Here is a 19,714-nt window from a genome sequence, read left to right on the forward strand (position 1 = left end):
ACGCCCCACCCCGCCCCGTACAAACACAGAAACATTTCACACGCACACCCACGCACACACCTCACACACCACACGCACGAAACGACAATGAGCAGCAGCAAGGACAACAGCAAGGAGGAGGGCGCCGGTGTTCCCCCCGCGGCCAAGAGTTCGTGGGGACCGTTCTTGAAGGTATTACCATTGCCGAGTTTCAGCGCCGAGGGAAAGGAAGGAGGGGTGGTGGTGGTGGGAACAGCATTTGGGGATGGCGGGCGGGGAGAGAGACATTGGAAGAGCTCTGCTAAAGTCACGGTATTGCGAATAGTCGATTGCGAGCTTCACGGGCGATTTGGCGAGTTTGACGGCTCCGGTATGAACTCTCCCCCTGGACATGGCGAGGTGTGGATGGCATGGCGGGGGGGCTGACGATGCGGGTGGGGGTGGTGCGTGTGCAGCCGTTTATTCTGAGCTCTACTAGCTTGACGGAGTATTCTAGCTACTGGGTACGTTTTTCTTCTACTCCTTGAGGACGATATGGGGGGTGGGTGCTCGTAGGGAATGGTGGGTGTGTGTGGCGGGGGAAGGCGGCTGACGATGGTGCGGGGTCGGAATAGGCGGAACACCCGGAGCTCTTCGTTGCGCCGGCGCAGGAGAAGGATGCGCAGAAGCGTGCTCTATTGGTGTTGAAGTGGTTCTTGTCCACGCTGAAGCAGCAATACAGCTCCAGGAATGAAAAGCTGTAAGAGGTTCTCGATGGATACGCGGGGGAGGGTGGTGTTGACCTTTGTGCGCTAGGGGCTCCGAGAAGAAGCCGTTGAACCCATTTCTAGGAGAGCTGTTTTTGGGAACTTGGAAGGATGAGACCGACACCATTGGGGAAACGAAATTGATTTCGGAGCAAGTCAGGTATGTATGGATGATGGTCTGAGGGATTTTGGGGGAGGGGGTTGCTGATGTTTGTGCGTGTAGCCACCACCCTCCCGTCACCGCGTATGCTATCATCAACGAGAAGCACGGAGTCAAGCTTGAGGGTTACAATGGACAGAAGGCGTCGTTCTCTCGGGGCGCGATAAACGTGAAGCAGGTCGGACATGCTGTCTACCATCTCAAGGGGTTTGACGAGCACTGTGGGTTACCAGGAGGCGCGTCGATGCCTCGCTTGTGCTGACCAAGTATCAGATCTCATCACTCTTCCTTCGCTCCATATCGAAGGTATCGTCTACGGCTCGCCTTACGTCGAGCTCAACAAGAGTTCAACCATCACGTCGTCCACAGGATACGTCTCTACCATTGACTACAGCGGCAAGGGATGGATCTCGGGAAAGAAGAACAGCTTCACCGCGACCATGACGAAAGAAGGCAGCAAGGAGGTGCTATACACTGTCGATGGGCAGTGGACGGATAAATTCTCCGTCAAGGAGGGCAAGACCAAGAACGAGGTAGATATTCTGTTTGAGAACCGATAACAAGCGCGGTTGAACAGCAAGCTGACCTGCGGCGTAGCTCGATTCGTACAACGCCAAAATCACAAAGACTACCCCTCTATACGTCGCACCCCTCGACCAACAAGATCCGCTCGAGTCCCGCCGGGCATGGGCGAAGGTGCAGGAGGCGATCGGCAAGGGCGACCTTGAGACTACCGGCGCGGAGAAGAGCAAGATTGAGAACGAGCAGAGAGAGTTGCGCAAGAAGGAGAAGGAGGAGAACCGGGAGTGGGAGCGACGATTCTTCACAAGGGTTGACGAGAACCCCATCTTCACCAAGCTCGCCGAGAAGCGCGAAATCACCGCCGAGGCTGACAAGACCAACGGTATCTGGGTGTTTGACGAGGCTAAGTACGCGAAGGCGCATGCTCCCGTGGAGACGGTGGTTCCGGCGGTGGTTCCTGCGGCCGAGTTGTAGGATGGTGTTTGTGGGAGGCGCCTACTGTCTATAGAGCCGAGTAGATGATGAAATATGGGTATTTGTAGTGGCCTGACGTTTGCCGCAATCGATCCGTGGGTGTGCGTAGAATTAATGTCGTACTGCCTTTGCGTGCTTCTTCGTTCTATTTTTTTTTCCGAAGGATTTTCCAATTTCATGACCGGTCCACTTATTTCGGTTTTCGTGGGGAATTTTTCTTTTTCGAAATGGTTATCCGGAAACGGAGAAATCTGCTCATCGGCAGGATGCGAGAACCCCACGGAGCGGCGAGGGCAGCGGACAATCTCGTAATGAAACAAAAGGCTCAGTTCGCCGAAGTTCGCCTCGGTTGGTCTTGGCTATCGCACATCATTCGAATCGGCGTGGTTTCTTAGAGCGGGGTGTGGTTGCTAGGTGGGGTGGTGAGGGAAGCGGAGTTTCATTTAACACAACGACCCTTCCTTCCCTTTCTCTTCTTCACTTTCGCCGAACGCAAAACAATAATAAATCACAAGCAACCGAATTCTTTACCGACCACTACCCGCACCCATCCATACCCGTATATACTCTACAGCAGCAATGGTAAGCTCATCTGCGTCTGTTTCCTTCCTTCGTTCCATTTCATTGCGTGAAAAGAAACGGGACAATGGCAGAAACAGCGAGACGACGAGTACAGCAGCAGCTAACCATTCTCGCGGGCGGGATCAAGGTCGCCCCTCGCAAGTTCTTCGTCGGTGGTAACTTCAAGAGCAACGGTACTCTCGAAAGCATCAAGGCTATCGTCGAGAACCTCAACAAGGCTGAATTGAAGGGTGACGTCGGTCAGTCCCCATTCCCTTCGGTGCGGCAAGGTACATAACGTAGCAACTTCTAACGACAACAACAAAAAAAAACAGAGATCGTTGTCGCTCCTCCTGCGCTGTACCTCCTCCTCGCCAGCTCCCTCATCCGCCCCGAGATCAAGGTCGCCGCCCAGAACCTCTACGACAAGGGCAACGGCGCGTACACCGGCGAGATCAGTGCGCAGCAGCTGCACGACGCCTCGATCGAGTGGGTGATCCTCGGGCACTCGGAGCGCCGCTCCATCTTCGGCGAGAGCGACGAGTTCGTCGCCTCCAAGACCAAGGCTGCGCTCGACGCCGGCCTGTCGGTCGTTCTCTGCTGCGGAGAGAGCCTCGAGGAGCGCGAGAAGGGCATCACCACCGAGGTTGTCACCAGACAGTTGGGCGCCGTTGCTAAGGTCGTCAAGGACTGGAGCAAGATCGTCGTGGCCTACGAGCCCGTCTGGGCTATTGGTACCGGAAAGGTCGCTACTACTGCCCAGGCCCAGGAGACCCACAAGGACATCCGTGAGTGGATGGCCAAGACCGTGTCCCAGGAGGCCGCCGAGAAGACCAGGATCCTGTACGGTGGTTCCGTGACCGAGAAGAACTCGGCCGAGCTGAGCAAGCAGCCCGATGTTGATGGGTTCTTGGTCGGTGGTGCTTCCTTGAAGCCTGCTTGTAAGTTGGCCCGTTTGTGTGAAATGACGAGGGATGAATGCTAATGGATGCCTGCAGTCGTTGACATCATTAACTCTTCCGCGTAAATAAACATGGTAGTCTGTCGGGAGGGGCTATTGCGAAGAATGAAGGAAATAAACGGATGCCGTGAATGCGGCTTCTTCGGTATCATTTCGTCATCAGTGTGAATGGCGCAATGAGCCCTTGCGGATCCGTGATCTTCCGAATCGTCTACGGTGATGGCGTAGCCCATTTCACGAGTGATAACACATGATTGCTCTAGCATCCCAAACAATTGCTCCGCCGACAAAAGAAATGGTACCGTAAAAAGAAAGAATGTTACCCCAAAAGCCTAGCTAATCAAGCACAAACACACGAGCGCGAAGTAAAATATCGCAAGCGGGAAGACAGCCAACGCAACGCGGTTCCGGACCACACCGCTGCCGCCCAGTATACTCACTCCCGCGGCCAAACTCCACAGGAAGCAGACAGTATACACCGGGACCCGGATGACGGCGTACACACGGAATGCGCTCAGCAGTGCACATATCACTATCGGGAAGAGCGTGTAACCGATAACACTGACGGCCTGAAAGAACGAGCTGTTCCGGGTCAGCCGTGTTAGCCCTGCACCTCTCTCATCCGGGGGAACGGCGGAACGTACATATTCCCACCCAACAGCCTGATCTGCGCCGTAACCACCGCCTCGCCAACCCACACCATGGTGAACACCCCCGCAAACACATCTGTCTTCTGCTTCTCATTGGCGCACATGCTCAGCAGCGTCGACAAGGCGAGACAGAACAGCAGCGGGCCCCAGAGATCCCATTCGCGCAGCTCCAAGCCGCCGCGCTCGCCATGCGACAGCACGTCGTTCGCGTCCGGCCACTTGCGGAATGTAAACTTCGGGTAGAGCACGGCCTTCATCTTCGTCCAGACGGCGAGGATGTCGCGCGAGAGGGTGTCCCACACGGATTCATCGAGGGTGTTGGTCGGTGCGCGGCGGTCTTCGCCGGGGATCGCCGAGGTCAGCGATGACGGGTTGAGCGGTGCGCTTGCCGAGGTGTTGGCGGCGTCGTCGAGCGGGTCGTCGGCGGAGTTGATGGAGACTGTACGCCGGTGGTGGGGTTAGCTGCGGACTGTGCTGTAACTATGCCTGCGCCGGGGTGGGGTACACGCACGCGTGTCAGGGTCGATGATGTCCTGTTCGATCCGCGAGCTGTCATAGGTGTTTTCGTAAGGGTTTGCGGACGCCATAGCGGTGGTGGTACTGGTGGTGGTCGAGCGTTCGGTTGGCGGAGACGAAGGTGGTGGATGCGGTGCGGTGACAGTTGACTCGTGGTGTTTCGTTTCGAGCTGCGGCTAAGGTTGAGGCTGACGTATCCCCCCCTTAGCTCTGGTTACACCCATTCAACTCAACTTGTCTCACGAGTCCCGAGTCAACGGCTCAACTTCACGACTCTAACATCACCGTTTCAGATCGGGTGAGATGCCATTTCAACTCTTCAGTATAACTACGCTTAGAATTGGAATGAATGAAAATTATACTTGGAGCCGTACACGAGATCGAAGGGCCACTGTAGAACTTCCGGCTGGCACGGCGAAGTTTGAACACCTACAAGGACCTATTCACAGGCATTGAAGTGTACTTTTCCGACATCTTTCAAGTTTCTACAAAATACCTCTTTCTGCTGCTCTCAATGACTCGGATGTCTGGACGGATATCTCGGGTGTTGCAATTGAGCTCGATCATGAGCTCCGGTTCCGTTCTACCGGACACACCCACTCGGCAACCTTGTACTAACAAGCTTCGATCTACCGCACCTAGTGAAACTTCAACGCCTGCCGTCGCTTGTACAACCCCACTTCACCCCACCAGTGACCACCCGCAATATCCGTCTTCACCACCACCACCATAACACACATCACCAACCAACGCAATGCTCGCCCTCCGCCGCGCCCTCCCGCGTCTCGCCCTCAGTGTCCGGGCCAACAGCACCGCGGCGACCGCGCCGCCGCCGCTGCTGACGACGCTACGCACCGACCTCAAGACGGCGATGCGGGCCAAGAACCAGATCCAACTGTCGGTGCTGCGCAGCCTGTTGGCCGACATCACGAACGCGCAGAAGACAGCGACGCCGCCGAACGACGACCTGGCGATCCTGCAGATCATCAACAAGACGCGGCAGAAGAGTGCGGTGTCGATCGACGAGGCTCGCAGCGTTGGCCGCGAGGACCTGGTCGAGAAGGAGCAGGCGCAGCTCTCCGTGCTCGACGAGTACGCAAAGCTAGTGGATACCGTGGATAAGGAGGAGGTCGTGAGCGTCGTCGAGACTGTGCTCGCGAAGCTGAAGAGCGAGGGCGCCAAGACCGCGATGGGCGATGTCATCAAGGCCGTTGCTAAGGAGCTGGAGGGACGTCCGGTCGTCAGGTCGCTGGTGGCCGAGGCTGTAAAGGAGGCGCTGGCAAAGAAATAGATGCGCTCCCCCTCCCCCACGAAGAGAAGAAGATGGTTGTATGATATGATGGAAGGTGGTGGGAAAAGCACTGTACATTATGGGTTACCTGGTCACTGCTGAAGCAAATTGTACTTGTAGAATCCATTGGGAGCTTATGCTCCTCTCTATAAAACTTAAAACAAACAGACCGAGCCGCCCATACCAAACAAAGGAAACCCATTACAAACTAGTAGCCGTAATTAACCAATCCCTAATACTCATCTATATATCTAACCAACGCTCAATACCCCCACAGCACCGGATCCACTGCAATCCACGGCCACGGTAGAAACGATTGCTACTTCTTCACCATTAGTCAGTACCATGTATGCACTTCCCCCAAACTAATATATACTCACATATCCAACAGTAATCCCATCCTTCTGACACTTCCCCCTCCCCTCCTCCAGCACGCTCAACAGATACGTACTCCGGACCATGATCTCCTCATACCTCACATCATACTCGCACGGGCCCTGCCCGCCATCCTCCACGCACGCACCAGGCGCATCGACCCAGGGCCTGCGCTCGATCAGGGTCGGCTTAACGCGCAGGGCGATATTTGCATGCTGATCGAGCCACAGGACCTGGCTCTCCTGGGTATTGAGCTCGTGCCTTCTCAGGCGGAAGACGGTCTCGCCGCTGACCCGCGCCAGCGCCGAGAACAGCGAGCCGCTCGGCCCGAACTTGACAAGGATGTTGTTTGCACACAGCTGGATGAAGCCCTGTCCCTCGTCGAGCGTGCAGTGCGTGCTCATCGAGAAGTCGGTTGTCACCGAGGGGTCGTCGCTGCGTACCCGTGGCGAAAAACGGCTGTAGATGTCGCTGGGCTTGCGCGTGTCCCGTGTGGGTGGCGCGCTGTACCCTACGCGGTGGCATTGTTGGTACGAAGTCAGGCTCTGGGTTATGGTTAGCTGTGTGAGAGGCGAGCTATTGGGGATGGGGGAGCGTACTCGTCGTGCGGGGGTCGAACAGCCAAAAACGAAGGTGTAGCCTCCCAGCTCCTGCGACTTCCGGAGTCGCTGGATAAGGACGGATCGGATCGTTTCATTGATCCTGTGGGAGATGGTGTTGATTTTCAGCAGCTCTTTGGTGGGAATGTTCTGGAGGATGTCGTAGAGGAGCTCCTCAGGGAGGGTAGATAGTTGTGATGATGAGAAAGTCATTGTTTCTGCGTGTGTGTTTGGTGCGGACGATTTTCTTCTATGATACTTGATTTGCTTTGAGCTGGACAATACCGGAATGAGGAACTCGAATGGAGCGGAGAACATTGTAGGTTTTATAGAATTTTCAGCAGGAGGGTTGGCCCGGCACGGCGAAGTGTAACCATCGACAATCGAAGGGATATATCGGGTGGTCACATAACAGCAGGTATGTAGGAATTTGCACATTCAGCTCCCGGTTACCTCATATCTATGAGACCTTGAGCTCGACGTGGTGTGGTCGGTGGTTCGACCGCCTAGAAATGGGCATCCCTATGCGATCCGAGTCCGAATACTGGGATGCCGGGTTGATCGGTTGTCGGACGAGGGAAAAAAATAAAAATAAAAAAGGACGGGTGGCAGGCAGGAGATCATCATGCACGTATAGATTGCTAGTAACTGTTCGCTTGATGGGATTGGATTACAGTGTGATTCCCGAGGAGGTGGTGTACGGGGTGCGCCAATGATCAAATGGTGAAGGCATTGAACAACGGCGGTGTGGACTGGATTGGACGGGCTGTGGGGTCCGCGCGGACCAGAAGGAAAGGGCTTCCTGAATGACGATGGTAAAAAAAAGACCCTTTTGTGGGTATCATACATACTCTACATGATGCCCGTTATGTCACGGTCAAGATAAGCACCGTTCAAAACAGTACCCGGGCGGCATGGCATCATGCATGGCAAGTATGATACATATTGTTGGATACACCCTTTTTTCCCTCGAAACGGCTTCGGAAGTGACATGGACTTACGTCCCCGTCCGGAAAAACTACACACGCAAAAGTATCGCCACCTACGGAGAAACTGGCCAGATGCTCTACACGGCACATCACTCGACGGGTGAGTGAGCTGACCTCACGCGGTCGGTCGGCTGCACGTCCCTATGCGACGGAGCTAGCCTTACCGATAGTCAGGGTGAGCTATAATGCGCTGTCGCCGAGCCGAATTATCCTCAGTTGGCCAGTCCGGCTTCTAAGCTTCCGATAGGTACCAATCCCTTTTTTGTTTGTTGTCGATGGCTTGATTCCCTTACGATCTACCCGCGGTGCCCTGCTCTACGTATTACTTCTAACGGTTGTTCGAGAGCATGCTTTCGCTGACCACCCATAGTCTTCAAAATGCGTTCTCTACTAGATACCTAGTACCTTGAACGCATCAAATCTCCGGATAAACATCCCTACGCCAACCCAACGGTCAAGTTAGCCCAACCCCTTGTAGTATGCATGCACGTGAATGAACCGGAAAACAACTCACACTCTCCTTCGGAGGACACACTCCCGCCCGATCCTCCTTCCGACCTCCAAGTCCACCTCCGCAAAACACAGCTCCTCGTCGCCCGCCCCCTCTCCCTCGCTGCACCTAGCCACAACCGTCCCCCACGGATCGATCACACACGCGCCGCCCCAACTCGAGCGCTTCTCACTATGCGCGCCCGCCTGTGCCGGCGCAACGACCCAACACTGGGCCTCGACCGCCCTTGCTCTCAGCAGCAGCTCCCAATGGGCGCGGCCAGTCGGCACCATGAACGCACTCGGATAGGTGAGGAGCTCTGCACCCCTATTTGCCAGCCACCGCGCGGCCTCCGGAAACCGCACGTCGAAGCAGATCTGTAGGCCGAGCAACCCGGCGGGCGTGGCGAACGGCGCACAGAACTTGTTGCCGGCCACGGTCGTGGCGGACTCGGTTAGTGTCGCGCCCGGGATCGCGACGTCAAATAGGTGCAGTTTCTGGTAGCTGTGCGATATACCCCCCGAGGCCGAGATGTAGATGCAGCTGTTGTGCACTTTCCCGGCGTCCCCCGAGGGCGTGTGGATGCCCACGACGATAGGCAGCGAGTGCGTCTTTGCGCTCTCCTGCAGTCCTAAGACGAATGGTGAAGTCTCAACCGCCGTGCATAACTCAAGTGTTTCGGCCGGTGTCCGAGAGATGTAGTCGCTTGCTTCGGGGAGGAAGAGGATCTTTGCGCCGTGGGAGACCGCGCGCTGTAGCAGACGCTGGCAGGCGGCGAGATTCGCCGAAATGTTGTGTGTGGCGCAGAATTGGCCGCAGGCTATCAGCGTTGGCATTGACGTTGCCATTGGTGGTGGCGGTGGTTTGTGGGGTGGTGTGATGGGCGGTGGTGTGGTTGTTTCGGAGCTTCGAGTGCGTCAAGTAGAGTATCGATAAGATGTCCCTGCTGGGATGAGGGGAGCTATGGCCAGTGCTGCCATCGTGTGTCACTCGCTGATCAGTGATCGACGGCCAAGTGATATGTGTGTCGTTTGTTCTTCGAAGCAGATCACCGCTTACCTACCAGTCCAGCCTGACGTGCCGGAATATCCTACAAGATGTCTACATGAATGTACTCCACATACGCGTGAACATCGAAACACGTCTCCGGCCGCGTGAAGGCTGGGGATTTCCGCCGCACTCATGATATCAATACCGCTGTATAACGTACTACGGCAGGCATTGTATAAAATACCAATTGAGTACTTGTACGATGGGCTTGGAATATCTCGCTATGTATTGCACTCGTACGATAGACTCGGAACAGGCCTCCCGCTCTGTATGGCACTCGCAGAGTTCCGCTTTCCTTGAGTTACCTATATCGTGTATCACCGTTGAATGCAGCCATCTCACTCGGGCCAAAACCGCCAACACCTTGCCCATCTCTCGCATTCCCTCGCTCCCTGCCTCCCTTTCTCCCTGCCTCCCTTTCTCCCTGCCTCCCTTTCTCCCTCCCTCTTCCACCGTACCGCAACCTCTAACAACGAACACTCTCCAACAACAACACAACGACAAGTCATGTGCTTCGGCCGCAAACCTTCCCCCGCCTCGGCCGACCCGGCTTCTCCTGCCGCCGCCGTCCCTGCCGCTACCCCCGCCGGCAACGTCGTCCAGCCGGAAACTAAGAAGAAGAAGAAGGGCTTCGGTCTGTGGCCGGACTTCTCGGGCTCAGGGTAAACTCTCTGCTCTCACCGTGGATGGGGATTCAGTCGGTTCTGACAGAAGCGATATAGTGATGGTGGTGGTGGAGGCGGTAGTGGTGGTGGTGGTGATGGTGGTGGTGGCGGCGGCGGCGGTGGTGGTGGAGGGAATGGAGGCGGCGGAGGCGGAGGAAATGGCGGCGGAGGTTAATTGACGAAGGAAGCAACTGTTCAGCTGAGAAGCGGTGTATTTGCATGATGAAATGAAATTCAATGATCACCGTCACCGTACTGGATGTTGCATACCGTGAACTGGTTGTGTAGCCCGACAGCAACCGCAGGACCGCAATATCCGTTTGTTCAGGATCAACTCTTCTCACAACACGACAAGCCATCTTGGAAACCACCATCTCTTCGCATCTTCACCCCGCCTAGCCCCAATTCTTCGCAATCACTAGAACCACATGTGCAGTTTCTAATAGATCAAGACTTCGGGTCTCCTTTCTGTATTCTCACGGTTTCCTTCAAGGGCAGGCCTCGTGGGAGGAGGTTACGAGAGGTGTGAAGAAGACGGACAACGAGAGGGGAAATCCTTAGTACCTATGTAGCAGTATGCCGTCGAATAGTCGCGCAGTAGAGACGACCTCAATCCCCCGAAGCCTGATGCCGCAACCTTACTATCATTCTGTTCTGCTGATGCGCCGATCTCTTGATAGTCCGATTGGCCTTTTCGGAAGCTTTGGGGATACCGTAGGCCTTTGTATCGCCTTCAAGTATCGCCAGGTTGCCCCCGAATTCCATTCGATTGACCCCCGTTGCATGCATTCCCCAGCCCATGAACGTCGAACATTTGCCCTGCCAACCGGAAGCCATTGGCGTACCTATCATACCTATCATACTGCCACCTATGACGTGTGTGCAGGAGCCCTGCCCGTCCAATAAGATACTTGTCCAGACTCCAGAGTTTCCCAGCCGCACACGGGTACCTAAGTCTGTCCTCCCTGCGTGATGATAGGTATTCTGCCTTCCCACCAGCGCGGTCGGTTGTCGCTCTTATACATGTGTATAAGAGCGTAATTAGACCTAACGGGCTCCCCAATCCAAGGGGGCTGGGGGTGGACGTGTTGACAGCAGGTTTGAGGCTTGCCTTCAAAAAGCGCGAGATGGAACGGAGGGGGTCGCGAGAGGGGTGGGCGTCCCTTCCAACAGGGAGACGGTGGTGGGGCGGGAGTATCTACTCGCTCAGAGCACGCTCATTGGCTGTGGGGGCAGCACATACATACCGTACCCCGAGGCGAAGATATCGCGGGATATGTATGTCGATAGGCCAACCGAGGGCTGAGAATTTGAGATGAAAGCTTTAGTTAGTGGAAAGCGATTCGTTGTGTTGTGCCGTCGTAGGCCAAATCAAGTTACCAGTATGTATGTAAAGGAACCAACGGAGCAATTCTAACATGTACGGTACATACGCAAGTGATATCTGATGGAACTGGCTTCATGCGCTTCTCCTAGGTACCTGGTTAGCCCACGAACATGGCCACCAAGGCAGATGGACACTGTAGTTGGCAGTAGCTAAACGAGACGATTGTGGATATCAGTGTAATAATAGAGGATATGGTAGATCCGGTATGTGCTGCGCATGGTTATCTGCTGATACGAGGTGAGAGTCGGTGATCGTGGACTAACTGCAAGGCTCATTACTTAAGGCAATCACTAGTAGCGTAACTACGCGAGCCGCTCCTCCCCATGTAGTTACACGTTAGGGCTGTATCCAACAAACAGATCCCCATCGAGAATCGCCGTATCGTCAGATAAGCATTACTAAAATTTGCAGGTTCCAGTAGGAGGTTCCAGTAGGAGGTTCCAGTAGGAGGTTCCAGTAGGAGGTTCCAGTAGGAGGTTCCAGTAGGAGGTTGCCCGTGTGGCTGTGCACTGTGCAGTTGTGTCTTGTTAGCTGAGTGACCAGGGTTCGTAGTAATACTCATTCATGGTTAGCCGGATGCGCAGCGCGCAGCGCGCAGTCTCCATTCACGCCCGTCGCTAACTAACCGCTACCATCTACACACTGGAAATTTCCCCTGGCTGTCGGCTGTTTTATTCCAGTCATGCAATTTATGACTGAGTGATGCTGAGCCTGCCTCGCTCGCTTCCATATGGTGTCACGATGCCAACTTCTCCGACGACGAGTGCGCCTACTGGCGCTATGGAATCATGGAAACCAATCTCAACTGTGCGTTCGGTAGACACAGACATAGCCTTGCGTTCATGGCTATGGTCTATGGAGGTATACCGATGAGTCCTCCTAGGTACTAGGCAATGTAGACATCTCCACTCTGAAGGCTGAATATTGGATGCTGCGTCTATCTAGAGCTCCGGGTGGGTACATATAAAGCTTCATCCATCACCTCTCTCTAGCTACTTCTCATCATCAGCAACATCAACAATATCAGCAACATCAGCCAGCAAACCAACAGCATCGAACAGTCCAGACCACCCAACAGTCCAGTCCATCACACAATGTGTACCGGCCTCTTCTCCCGCTTCCGCCGCAAGCAGCCGGCACCCGCATCGGCACCTACCCCCGTGTCCCAGCTGGCTCGCCCAGCTGTCTCCCTGCCGGCAGCAACACCAGCGCCGGTCCGGGCCGCTACCGCCCCGGTCCAAGCTCCTCCCGCTCCGGCCTGGGCTATTCCCGCCGCGGCACCCCCGCGCCCGCCGCCGGCACCCGCACCAGCACTAGCATCAACGCCGGCACCATACCGCGCTCCTCCGGCTCCGGCCCCGGCGCCCGCTCCGGCGCCCGCTCGCCCCGCGCAAACTAGCCATTACGGAAGTAGCAAGTATGCCCCCCCCCCTTTCCACACACACACGCATATGGAGAGATTAGTGGCTGACCGTTTGTAGTGATCATTCTTCTAGCGGAGGCGGTGGCGGTGGTGGCTGCGGCGGTGGAGGCGGTGGATGTGGCGGTGGTTAATATGTTGAAAGCCTTTCATGTGTGTTGCGACTTCAATGGGATGTATACGATCCAGGGGCACGTGGCTGGGCTGTATATTCTAGACATTGCGGAGTGGGTAGATAGGAAGCTTTGAGTAGTTAATATGATCGATTATAACCATAATATGGTGGAGGAGGAAATTTCTGATACCTTTGCCCATCTTAGCAATGCCGGTGAATTTCTTCGTGAGGACCACTGCGGATGTGCTTTGCTTACCATCATGAGTACCACCCTGTCGGTGCTATACTTGCGGTGTCGGCAGACCATGAATAGCAGCTCGGCGGGGAATGTAAGTGGGTAGTCGACATCATTCTTGCTCTAGCCCACACCGAGTGATATCTGTTTGGAACTGGCGTGTAGAGTGAGAGCGAGAGACGGTACATATTAACAGCCGTCCGCTGCGGACTCGGCTTTGAGAGGTTTGGGGAGGGTATTGTTGTTATCATTTGCGTACTCGGTCAGTTGATTTCGTGTTTGGTGAGGAGGAATCTTGGTGTGGAGACATAAGGGAGCTTCGCAACTTGGAATCCGAGAGGTAGTTTTGGCGCGATACCAAGCAATACATACCAAATTAGGAAATCATCAAGATTCTTCGGAATTGATTGATCCATCCGACTTTTAAGGCGTAAACCTCTTGGCGAATTAAATGAGCTGCGATCTTCACCTTCCGCCAGTCGCAGCTTCGGGCCGGTGATTGCAGAGGAATAGTGTTTTTGACCCTAGAGACAATATCATGTTCGGTGCTGATTCAGTCCCTTCTTCTGAACGCTGTGTGTCTTTGAATGACACTGCATGGAACATGAATGGGTCTACTGAGAAGCCATGCCTCAGGGTTGCGTTCCCGCGCATCCCCGTTAGCTACCATTAGCTCGTAGCGGCTTAACCGACGTCACCTCCACCCCACCTCCGAGCTTCCCCCCGCAACCTCAACCAACACCACAGTTTCTACCGTCCTCCACATAGCGTCATGGTATGTCTCCCACCCCTTCCCCATCCCACCCGCTAACCTTCACTCCCAGGCCTCCGAAGCGCGCCTCTACCAATTTTCCCCCGAAACGACTGCGCGCCTCCGGAAATTCCGGCTCACCACATCGCGCGCCAAAACGCCGCAGGCAATCATCCTCAGCATCGACAAGAAGACTTACGAAGTCGTGCCGGCAGCGGACGTCCTGGTGAGCCTGGAGGATGTGGTCGATGAGCTCCCCGAGCATGCGCCGCGATTTGTGCTGCTGAGCTACCCCATCACTCTGAAGGACGGCAGGAGTGCCGTGCCCTATGTCATGCTCAGCTGGATGCCCGTGACGGTCGGCAGCGAGCTGAGGATGATGTATGCGGGCGCGAAGGAGCTGGTGAGGAATACGGCGGAGGTCGGGAAGGTCATCGATGTGGCGGAGGAGGAGGAGGTGTTGGCTGTGCCCGAGGTGCTGAAGGAGCATCAATAGTTAGACGTGCGGGGGATATCCGGTGGGCCTTGCTTTGCTTTGCGCATGAGGAGGGGGAGGAGTATTCAATGACAATTACGTGCTTGATGGCTCTACTTTTGCTTGTTCTTCCACGGCCTCGCTAGATGCCTGTTGTCCTTGGTGTTGTCATCCGCGAGCAAGTCTCGTCCTCGGTCAACGGTGAGAAGCTCCCCCTCATTCCCAGCGTCATAACTGGACTAATAATCCCTAGAGACCATGTAAACTACAAAAACAAGCAATTCACCTCTCCGCTAGCCCGTACTCATACCCGGAAGTAACGATCCATGGCCACTATATCCCTTCCCGGATTTACTTCGGCCGTAACTTCCCCGAAATATACTCCGGATAAAGAGTCCTACCATACTACAACCCACAAAAATACAGCAAAGAACATGCCTAGGCATCACCAATTCAGGCACCGTCTAATCTAGGTCTTGATGTAAACAAGCTTTGCGATCCATATCCTCGGCATCCAACATCCGGGGTAATAACGTGAGCGTAGATCCGGGGGATGTGGGGTATGTGGGGGAGGAGTAGGAGTAGGAGTAGGAAGTAGGAGTATAAATACCTACGCCGCCCACCCACTTCTTCCCGCTGCCCCAGTGCAGTCTCGGTAGCCACAATCGTTATCATGCAGGCCTCAATCCGTCTCCTCCTCGCCGGCCTCGTGCTGCAATTGGCCTCCGCCGTACCAACACGGACCACGCCCACCGTCTTCCTGTGCTCCGATAGTACGGCTGCCAACTACAATCCCGCGACGACACCTATCCAAGGGTACCCCTCCCCCCGCCAAATCCACCCTCCATATTACTTTCCCAAATCCTAACGCCCCAGCAGCTTCGGCTACTACCTAGGCTCGTACCTCTCCGCGAACTTCACGAACCTGGCACGGGGCGGGCGCTCGACGCGGTCCTTCCAGAACCAAGGTCTGTGGGCGCAGCTGCTGTCCTACATCGTGCCAGGGGACTTCGTAATAATCGAGATGGGGCACAACGACAACGGGACGCCAGGGAGCGGGAGCGACCTGACGAAGGACCGAGCGGTGCTACCGGGTATCGGCGAGGAGATCATCGTCGTGCAGAACACCACCGGCGGCACGGGCAACGAGACAGTCTACACCTTTGGCAAGTACCTGCGCGGCATGATCAAGGATGTGCGCGGCAAGGGCGGGATTCCCGTGCTCAGTGGCATGGTCCCCACCATGGGCTGGACGAATGGTACTCTGCAGACGGACTGGCCGTTCACGGGCTGGGCGGAGGAGACTGCCGATAGCCAGCACGCCGGTTGGGTCGATCATACGAAATACAGCGTTGCGAGGTTTCAGGCGCTGGGTGAGACCGCCGCTAGGGCGATGTTTCCGCTGGATAATACGCACACGGATGCGGATGGCGCGATTTGTGAGTTTCTTTCCTGACGAGCGGTGGTGTGCCGAGGGATGGAGGTTAACAGGGTTGGATGTGCTCTACAGTGAATGCGGAGACTTTTATACAGGGAGTCAAGTGTGCACACACCAAGGAGGCCAAGGAGTTGGGGAAGTGGCTGAGTCCTAAGGGGAAGGCGATTAAGGGGAAGTGTTGATACCCTTGTAAATATGAGTGTCCGCCGCGGCACAGAAATACATTCGGAATTGGCTTCATGATTTATCACACGAAACTTCGTTGTGCATGATTAATTCAACATTTTACCTGCTCCTAGGCAAGCACATTCCCTTAACTTGAAGGGACAGCTCTTGCGATATTATTCTAATCTAATGAAATGCTGTATGGAAGAAGTTCAACAAAACACCGGGCTACCGTAGCAAATGAGACCTTCATGTGGCCAACTCAGGGTCAGGACATACCTTAATCAGCTGTGCGAATACTCCGTGCGAAAAGGGTGCCAACGAAATTCCAAAGAAGTGCCTAAAATATGATTCATTCATTCTAGGACATAACGTCATCATCCTCATGCTTTATTTGTAGAGACATCTCTGCTTCAGCCATTGCAGACATGAAATCAGATGTGTCCCCTCCACCTCCAGCGTTAAGACCTAATAGTTGGGGATCAATAGTGTTCCCCCAGCTCTGCTCTTGTGTGAGGTGGTCCGCTTCCGGAACAAAGTCGAAAATCTGCGGGGATTGGTAGCTGAGGGGTGAAGTGTTGTGGTGGGGCTGCAGCTGCGCTATCGGGAATTCCGTTACCATGGGGCTCTTGATCGGTGGGTAATGCAGCTGCTGGCTTGAGGATGAAAGAAAGGGTACGGGAGGGTAGTAGAGTTGTGGGGTTGAGAAGTCCATGAACTGCGAGTGCGGGCTTAGGAAGTCCATTTGCGCGGTGGGTTGTTCGAGTGATGCAGTATTGAGTGACGCACTATTGAGTGATAGTCGTTTTGTGCCCGAGGAAATTGGTCGCTTGAGTGTTAATGCTGTACCGTCTGAGGCGTAAAAATGAGTCGAACCATCGGCCAGTGTGAGGTCGCTGTCGTTCCTAAAGCCTTTGTAAAGGTCTAGAGTGAATGGGCGCTTGCGGCGGGATGATGGTTTAGCAATGGGCTTTGAGATTCCTGCCGGCGATTGTGTCGATTTCTTGCTCGATGTCGACTTCTTTCGTGGTTGGAGCTTCGTCGGTAATGGGGCTGGCGAGGTCTCGAGAGTGTCCGCCTGGTAAAGCTCCGGATTCGCTATCGGAATGTAACAGTCCTTCAACCAGCACTCGCCGTTCTCAAAGGCAGAATCCGGAATATTCTCTTCGATCTCATACATTATCTTTTCGGCCGTTTTTACTGCCCTTTCTGAGTTACGGCCAGTGCCCGGACCGACCAGCTCACCCCTCTTTCCGGCAGCCTCGGCCTTCTTGACGGTTTTCATCGCGAGGCCAGGACGGCGTCCGCCTCCCCAGTTGGGATCCACGGGTCTCCTCTTTAGTAACTCTATTGCGTCCTCTTTTCTCATATCTGACGGTGCATCATATATGGTCATCTTCCCCTTCTTCTGCACGCTCAGCCAAACGTAAGTCTGCAGCCGGTCCGCCAGGTTATGAAGGTATCCATCCCACTGCAACTGCAAGACTCGCTTGCAGAATTCCTCAAAGCAGGTGACCAGCTTTGCGGGAGGGCAAATTACCTGGGGCTCCGTCTTACTGGTATTAGGCTCCTTCGGATGAAACTCCCTGGGCTTGGGCCTCAGCATTCCGGCACGAATGAGCTGACCTATATCCATGAGGTTCTCCAGGCAGTCGATATGGAGGTAACCAGCGCAAAAGTAAGGATTATTATCGAACCGATCTCCACGCGGGAGTCTCCCCAGAACCTCCTCGATCGCGACACGGATGGTGCCGTCGTGGAATCCTCGGGGGCCCTTCTCTTTGCTTCTACAATCCCGGGCACGACAAAGATTGTAGGTTGAGTGATCGCACGTGAAGATTCCAAAGCCCTTGCAGTTTGCTGGATATTTCTCAAGACGGAACCACAAGTTCTTACCCAGAGGGTGGTGTTTGACGAAACGGGCGAAGTTGTCCCGATCGAAGAGGACGCCCGGTGCTAGGCGACCACGGGTGTCGTATACGAAGCCTTGTCGGTGCAGGAACTGTGGGAATACCTCTGGTATCGTGGTGTAGACTTTATAGATGACTTTCTTCCCCTGGGTGTTTATCGCGGCTTGATGGCCTTTAACAGCCGCAGCGGGACCAGTGTATGGTTTTGGGCGGAACTCTGGGATTAGGTCGGGAAGGGGGCGCTGGTTTGGAAAGAAGCAGCCACCATTGAGAGGACCTCGTTTGTGGCCTGAAGCAGTAGTAATCAATGGCCCAACTTTCCTCTCTGGCGTGACGAGGTCCGTATTCTTCCTCTGCTTCGACTCGTAATCGCTCTCAGTGTCAGAGTCATCTTCTACATCGGGATCGGAATCATCAGCTTCTGCCGGGCCTGGATGTTGCTGTGTTGTGTCCGTTGTGTCCGTTGTGTCCGTTGTGTCCGTGGTTGGTGCGTTTAACGCACCGCCCATAATTAAATCTTCGACGCCAAAGTAATTACTGTTCTGGGGCAGATGAAGGAGTTGGGAAGTGGGTACATGCGGCGGAGCAGTAACTTCAAGAGAATGGATACTGTGCTCAAACATGCCACCGCTGTCGCAGAGGTAGTGCTGATGATCTTCACTGACCTGCTGCATAGTCGTTGTCGTCATGGGCGAAACTTGGACATCCGAACCACCAACAGTATTGTCAGTGCCATGCTCCAAATCAAGCAGGTCCAGAAAGCTGTCGATGTCGAAATCTTCTTCAGTTGTGTTGTGGGTGTTGCTGTTGGCAGTATTTTGATCGGGGAAGGCCGCCATGGGAGCCGCAGGTGTGATATATCTGATGTGCGGGTATAATTTGCGTAGCACTTCCAGAGGCTAGCTTCAAAGGAAGTGATGGAATAAGGATAAGCAAGAAATGGGGGTAATAAAATACCTGGGGAAAAAAGGCAGTACAAAGAAGACAAAAGAATAGAAAAATTAGGGGATTATGCGGAGGGCGGAGATCAACTCCCAACGGAAAGCACAAGTGAAGAAGATTGATAGACGGTGACGAAAACCAAGGAGCAAGCTCAACGCCAGCAACATGGAAACGCTTATGTTCTTATATCGCCTATATTGAACGAGGAGCTGTCAGTTCATCTTGACACATGAGAAGCCCAACCTCTGTTTTACTACAGAAGAGTATGCCCTGTCGTTTGTCTGGTTTGACAGCTGGCAGTCAGCAGAATAGCCTAACTTTCCAGTGGTCACTGGTGCTCTATGGCCCACTGTGGACATGGCGGTCATGTGGCCGAACAAAGAACCCGCCCAGAAGATTATCAGATTTGTTCCACAGGGGAAGCCCTGAAACCTTGACATCAACCATTAAAGAAGCTGTCATATAAGGAAGCTGTATCTGCTCCGGAACATGCGGCGTTGAGGCCAATATTGCACAGTGAGTTGCAGGATCTTAACCTCAACTCGAGTCTTTTAGAAGCTTCAGCAACTTACTAAACCCCCATAACCCATTTAGTTGCACGCCCGCAATAACCACGCATGAACGGAATGGCTTCGAGATAGGCCAGGTCAGTATTTTATCGGGTGGTACGAGACATTAGCATCCAAGACCGTCCAAAAGCCCATAGTTGAAACAAATAAGGTACCTGTTACATGACAGGGCTGATGTCACATACGTCCGTGCGTTGCGTCACGACGGGTTGTCGCCGAGGGTAGCATGAGTAAGTGAGGTGGTTCAGCGAGCGTGTGATTAGTGGCGCCCAGGACACT

General features: G+C 54.5%; 11 protein-coding genes across 11 annotated transcripts; 6 read left to right on the top strand and 5 right to left on the bottom strand.

The window, feature by feature from the left end:
- Positions 1 to 87: 87 nt before the first annotated feature.
- Positions 88 to 1,881, top strand: BZA05DRAFT_329393 (uncharacterized protein; the record flags this gene model as incomplete). Its single annotated transcript, XM_051480489.1, has 8 exons — positions 88 to 171; positions 305 to 349; positions 435 to 482; positions 594 to 718; positions 775 to 885; positions 949 to 1,106; positions 1,159 to 1,418; positions 1,483 to 1,881. The coding sequence occupies 8 exons, from the start codon at positions 88 to 90 to the stop codon at positions 1,879 to 1,881; spliced, it is 1,230 nt and encodes a 409-aa protein (XP_051344216.1).
- Positions 1,882 to 2,527: 646 nt separating this feature from the next.
- Positions 2,528 to 3,427, top strand: BZA05DRAFT_330605 (Triosephosphate isomerase; the record flags this gene model as incomplete). Its single annotated transcript, XM_051480547.1, has 2 exons — positions 2,528 to 2,702; positions 2,778 to 3,427. The coding sequence occupies 2 exons, from the start codon at positions 2,528 to 2,530 to the stop codon at positions 3,425 to 3,427; spliced, it is 825 nt and encodes a 274-aa protein (XP_051344217.1).
- Positions 3,428 to 3,614: 187 nt separating this feature from the next.
- Positions 3,615 to 4,737, bottom strand: BZA05DRAFT_9082 (uncharacterized protein). The gene is made up of 3 exons (XM_051488784.1): positions 4,565 to 4,737; positions 4,048 to 4,492; positions 3,615 to 3,985 (listed from the first exon to the last, which is right to left on the bottom strand). Exons 1-3 carry the CDS (start codon positions 4,638 to 4,640, stop codon positions 3,736 to 3,738), a joined length of 771 nt encoding a protein of 256 aa, XP_051344218.1. The 5' UTR covers positions 4,641 to 4,737; the 3' UTR covers positions 3,615 to 3,735.
- A 440-nt stretch (positions 4,738 to 5,177) lies between these two features.
- On the top strand, positions 5,178 to 5,969 carry BZA05DRAFT_381924 (Yqey-like protein-domain-containing protein). The gene has a single exon (XM_051482055.1). The coding sequence runs from the start codon at positions 5,324 to 5,326 to the stop codon at positions 5,858 to 5,860; it is 537 nt and encodes a 178-aa protein (XP_051344219.1). The 5' UTR covers positions 5,178 to 5,323; the 3' UTR covers positions 5,861 to 5,969.
- On the bottom strand, positions 5,970 to 7,630 carry BZA05DRAFT_381926 (uncharacterized protein). Its single transcript, XM_051482056.1, has 3 exons — positions 6,835 to 7,630; positions 6,241 to 6,780; positions 5,970 to 6,185 (listed from the first exon to the last, which is right to left on the bottom strand). The coding sequence occupies exons 1-3, from the start codon at positions 7,270 to 7,272 to the stop codon at positions 6,180 to 6,182; spliced, it is 984 nt and encodes a 327-aa protein (XP_051344220.1). The 5' UTR covers positions 7,273 to 7,630; the 3' UTR covers positions 5,970 to 6,179.
- Positions 7,631 to 8,112: 482 nt separating this feature from the next.
- On the bottom strand, positions 8,113 to 9,240 carry BZA05DRAFT_381928 (nitrilase). Its single transcript, XM_051482057.1, has 2 exons — positions 8,338 to 9,240; positions 8,113 to 8,260 (listed from the first exon to the last, which is right to left on the bottom strand). Exons 1-2 carry the CDS (start codon positions 9,159 to 9,161, stop codon positions 8,239 to 8,241), a joined length of 846 nt encoding a protein of 281 aa, XP_051344221.1. The 5' UTR covers positions 9,162 to 9,240; the 3' UTR covers positions 8,113 to 8,238.
- Positions 9,241 to 9,362: 122 nt separating this feature from the next.
- BZA05DRAFT_9144 (uncharacterized protein) lies at positions 9,363 to 10,238 on the top strand. The gene is made up of 2 exons (XM_051488791.1): positions 9,363 to 10,025; positions 10,086 to 10,238. The coding sequence occupies exons 1-2, from the start codon at positions 9,566 to 9,568 to the stop codon at positions 10,205 to 10,207; spliced, it is 582 nt and encodes a 193-aa protein (XP_051344222.1). The 5' UTR covers positions 9,363 to 9,565; the 3' UTR covers positions 10,208 to 10,238.
- Positions 10,239 to 10,643: 405 nt separating this feature from the next.
- Positions 10,644 to 11,907, bottom strand: BZA05DRAFT_381932 (uncharacterized protein). Its single transcript, XM_051482058.1, has 4 exons — positions 11,679 to 11,907; positions 11,409 to 11,625; positions 11,276 to 11,330; positions 10,644 to 11,226 (listed from the first exon to the last, which is right to left on the bottom strand). Exons 2-4 carry the CDS (start codon positions 11,489 to 11,491, stop codon positions 10,762 to 10,764), a joined length of 603 nt encoding a protein of 200 aa, XP_051344223.1. The 5' UTR covers positions 11,492 to 11,625; positions 11,679 to 11,907; the 3' UTR covers positions 10,644 to 10,761.
- Positions 11,908 to 13,782: 1,875 nt separating this feature from the next.
- BZA05DRAFT_381936 (uncharacterized protein) lies at positions 13,783 to 14,546 on the top strand. The gene is made up of 2 exons (XM_051482059.1): positions 13,783 to 13,960; positions 14,010 to 14,546. Exons 1-2 carry the CDS (start codon positions 13,958 to 13,960, stop codon positions 14,430 to 14,432), a joined length of 426 nt encoding a protein of 141 aa, XP_051344224.1. The 5' UTR covers positions 13,783 to 13,957; the 3' UTR covers positions 14,433 to 14,546.
- Positions 14,547 to 15,084: 538 nt separating this feature from the next.
- On the top strand, positions 15,085 to 16,365 carry BZA05DRAFT_423276 (rhamnogalacturonan acetylesterase; the record flags this gene model as incomplete). The annotated part of the gene is made up of 4 exons (XM_051485865.1): positions 15,085 to 15,227; positions 15,291 to 15,850; positions 15,922 to 15,952; positions 16,281 to 16,365. 4 exons carry the CDS (start codon positions 15,085 to 15,087, stop codon positions 16,363 to 16,365), a joined length of 819 nt encoding a protein of 272 aa, XP_051344225.1.
- A 10-nt stretch (positions 16,366 to 16,375) lies between these two features.
- BZA05DRAFT_414400 (uncharacterized protein) lies at positions 16,376 to 18,763 on the bottom strand (the record flags this gene model as incomplete). The annotated part of the gene is made up of 1 exon (XM_051485255.1): positions 16,376 to 18,763. The coding sequence occupies one exon, from the start codon at positions 18,761 to 18,763 to the stop codon at positions 16,376 to 16,378; it is 2,388 nt and encodes a 795-aa protein (XP_051344226.1).
- Between the last annotated feature and the right edge of the window lie 951 nt (positions 18,764 to 19,714).

Source organism: Tricharina praecox (genome assembly GCF_024521635.1).
Source record: "Tricharina praecox strain CBS 144465 chromosome Unknown BZA05scaffold_1, whole genome shotgun sequence".
NCBI lineage: Eukaryota > Fungi > Ascomycota > Pezizomycetes > Pezizales > Pyronemataceae > Tricharina > Tricharina praecox.

What these genes read in the sequence shown, in the direction of transcription:
- BZA05DRAFT_9082 (XM_051488784.1), bottom strand. Translation starts at nt 4,640, where the DNA reads ATGGCGTCCGCAAACCCTTACGAAAACACCTATGACAGCTCGCGGATC. An exon ending in CATCATCGACCCTGACACGC is followed by an intron (nt 4,493 to 4,564) that starts GTGCGTGTACCC and finishes ACCGGCGTACAG; the next exon opens with TCTCCATCAACTCCGCCGAC. An exon ending in AGGCTGTTGGGTGGGAATAT is followed by an intron (nt 3,986 to 4,047) that starts GTACGTTCCGCC and finishes GACCCGGAACAG; the next exon opens with CTCGTTCTTTCAGGCCGTCA.
- BZA05DRAFT_381932 (XM_051482058.1), bottom strand. Translation starts at nt 11,491, where the DNA reads ATGAAGCCAGTTCCATCAGATATCACTTGCGTATGTACCGTACATGTT. An exon ending in GTTCCTTTACATACATACTG is followed by an intron (nt 11,331 to 11,408) that starts GTAACTTGATTT and finishes TCAAATTCTCAG; the next exon opens with CCCTCGGTTGGCCTATCGAC. An exon ending in TATCTTCGCCTCGGGGTACG is followed by an intron (nt 11,227 to 11,275) that starts GTATGTATGTGC and finishes CTGAGCGAGTAG; the next exon opens with ATACTCCCGCCCCACCACCG.
- BZA05DRAFT_381928 (XM_051482057.1), bottom strand. Translation starts at nt 9,161, where the DNA reads ATGGCAACGTCAATGCCAACGCTGATAGCCTGCGGCCAATTCTGCGCC. An exon ending in TGTGTCCTCCGAAGGAGAGT is followed by an intron (nt 8,261 to 8,337) that starts GTGAGTTGTTTT and finishes GGGTTGGCGTAG; the next exon opens with GGATGTTTATCCGGAGATTT.
- BZA05DRAFT_9144 (XM_051488791.1), top strand. Translation starts at nt 9,566, where the DNA reads ATGGGCTTGGAATATCTCGCTATGTATTGCACTCGTACGATAGACTCG. An exon ending in CCGGACTTCTCGGGCTCAGG is followed by an intron (nt 10,026 to 10,085) that starts GTAAACTCTCTG and finishes GAAGCGATATAG; the next exon opens with TGATGGTGGTGGTGGAGGCG.
- BZA05DRAFT_381926 (XM_051482056.1), bottom strand. Translation starts at nt 7,272, where the DNA reads ATGTGCAAATTCCTACATACCTGCTGTTATGTGACCACCCGATATATC. An exon ending in GTTCGACCCCCGCACGACGA is followed by an intron (nt 6,781 to 6,834) that starts GTACGCTCCCCC and finishes ACCATAACCCAG; the next exon opens with AGCCTGACTTCGTACCAACA.
- BZA05DRAFT_381924 (XM_051482055.1), top strand. Translation starts at nt 5,324, where the DNA reads ATGCTCGCCCTCCGCCGCGCCCTCCCGCGTCTCGCCCTCAGTGTCCGG.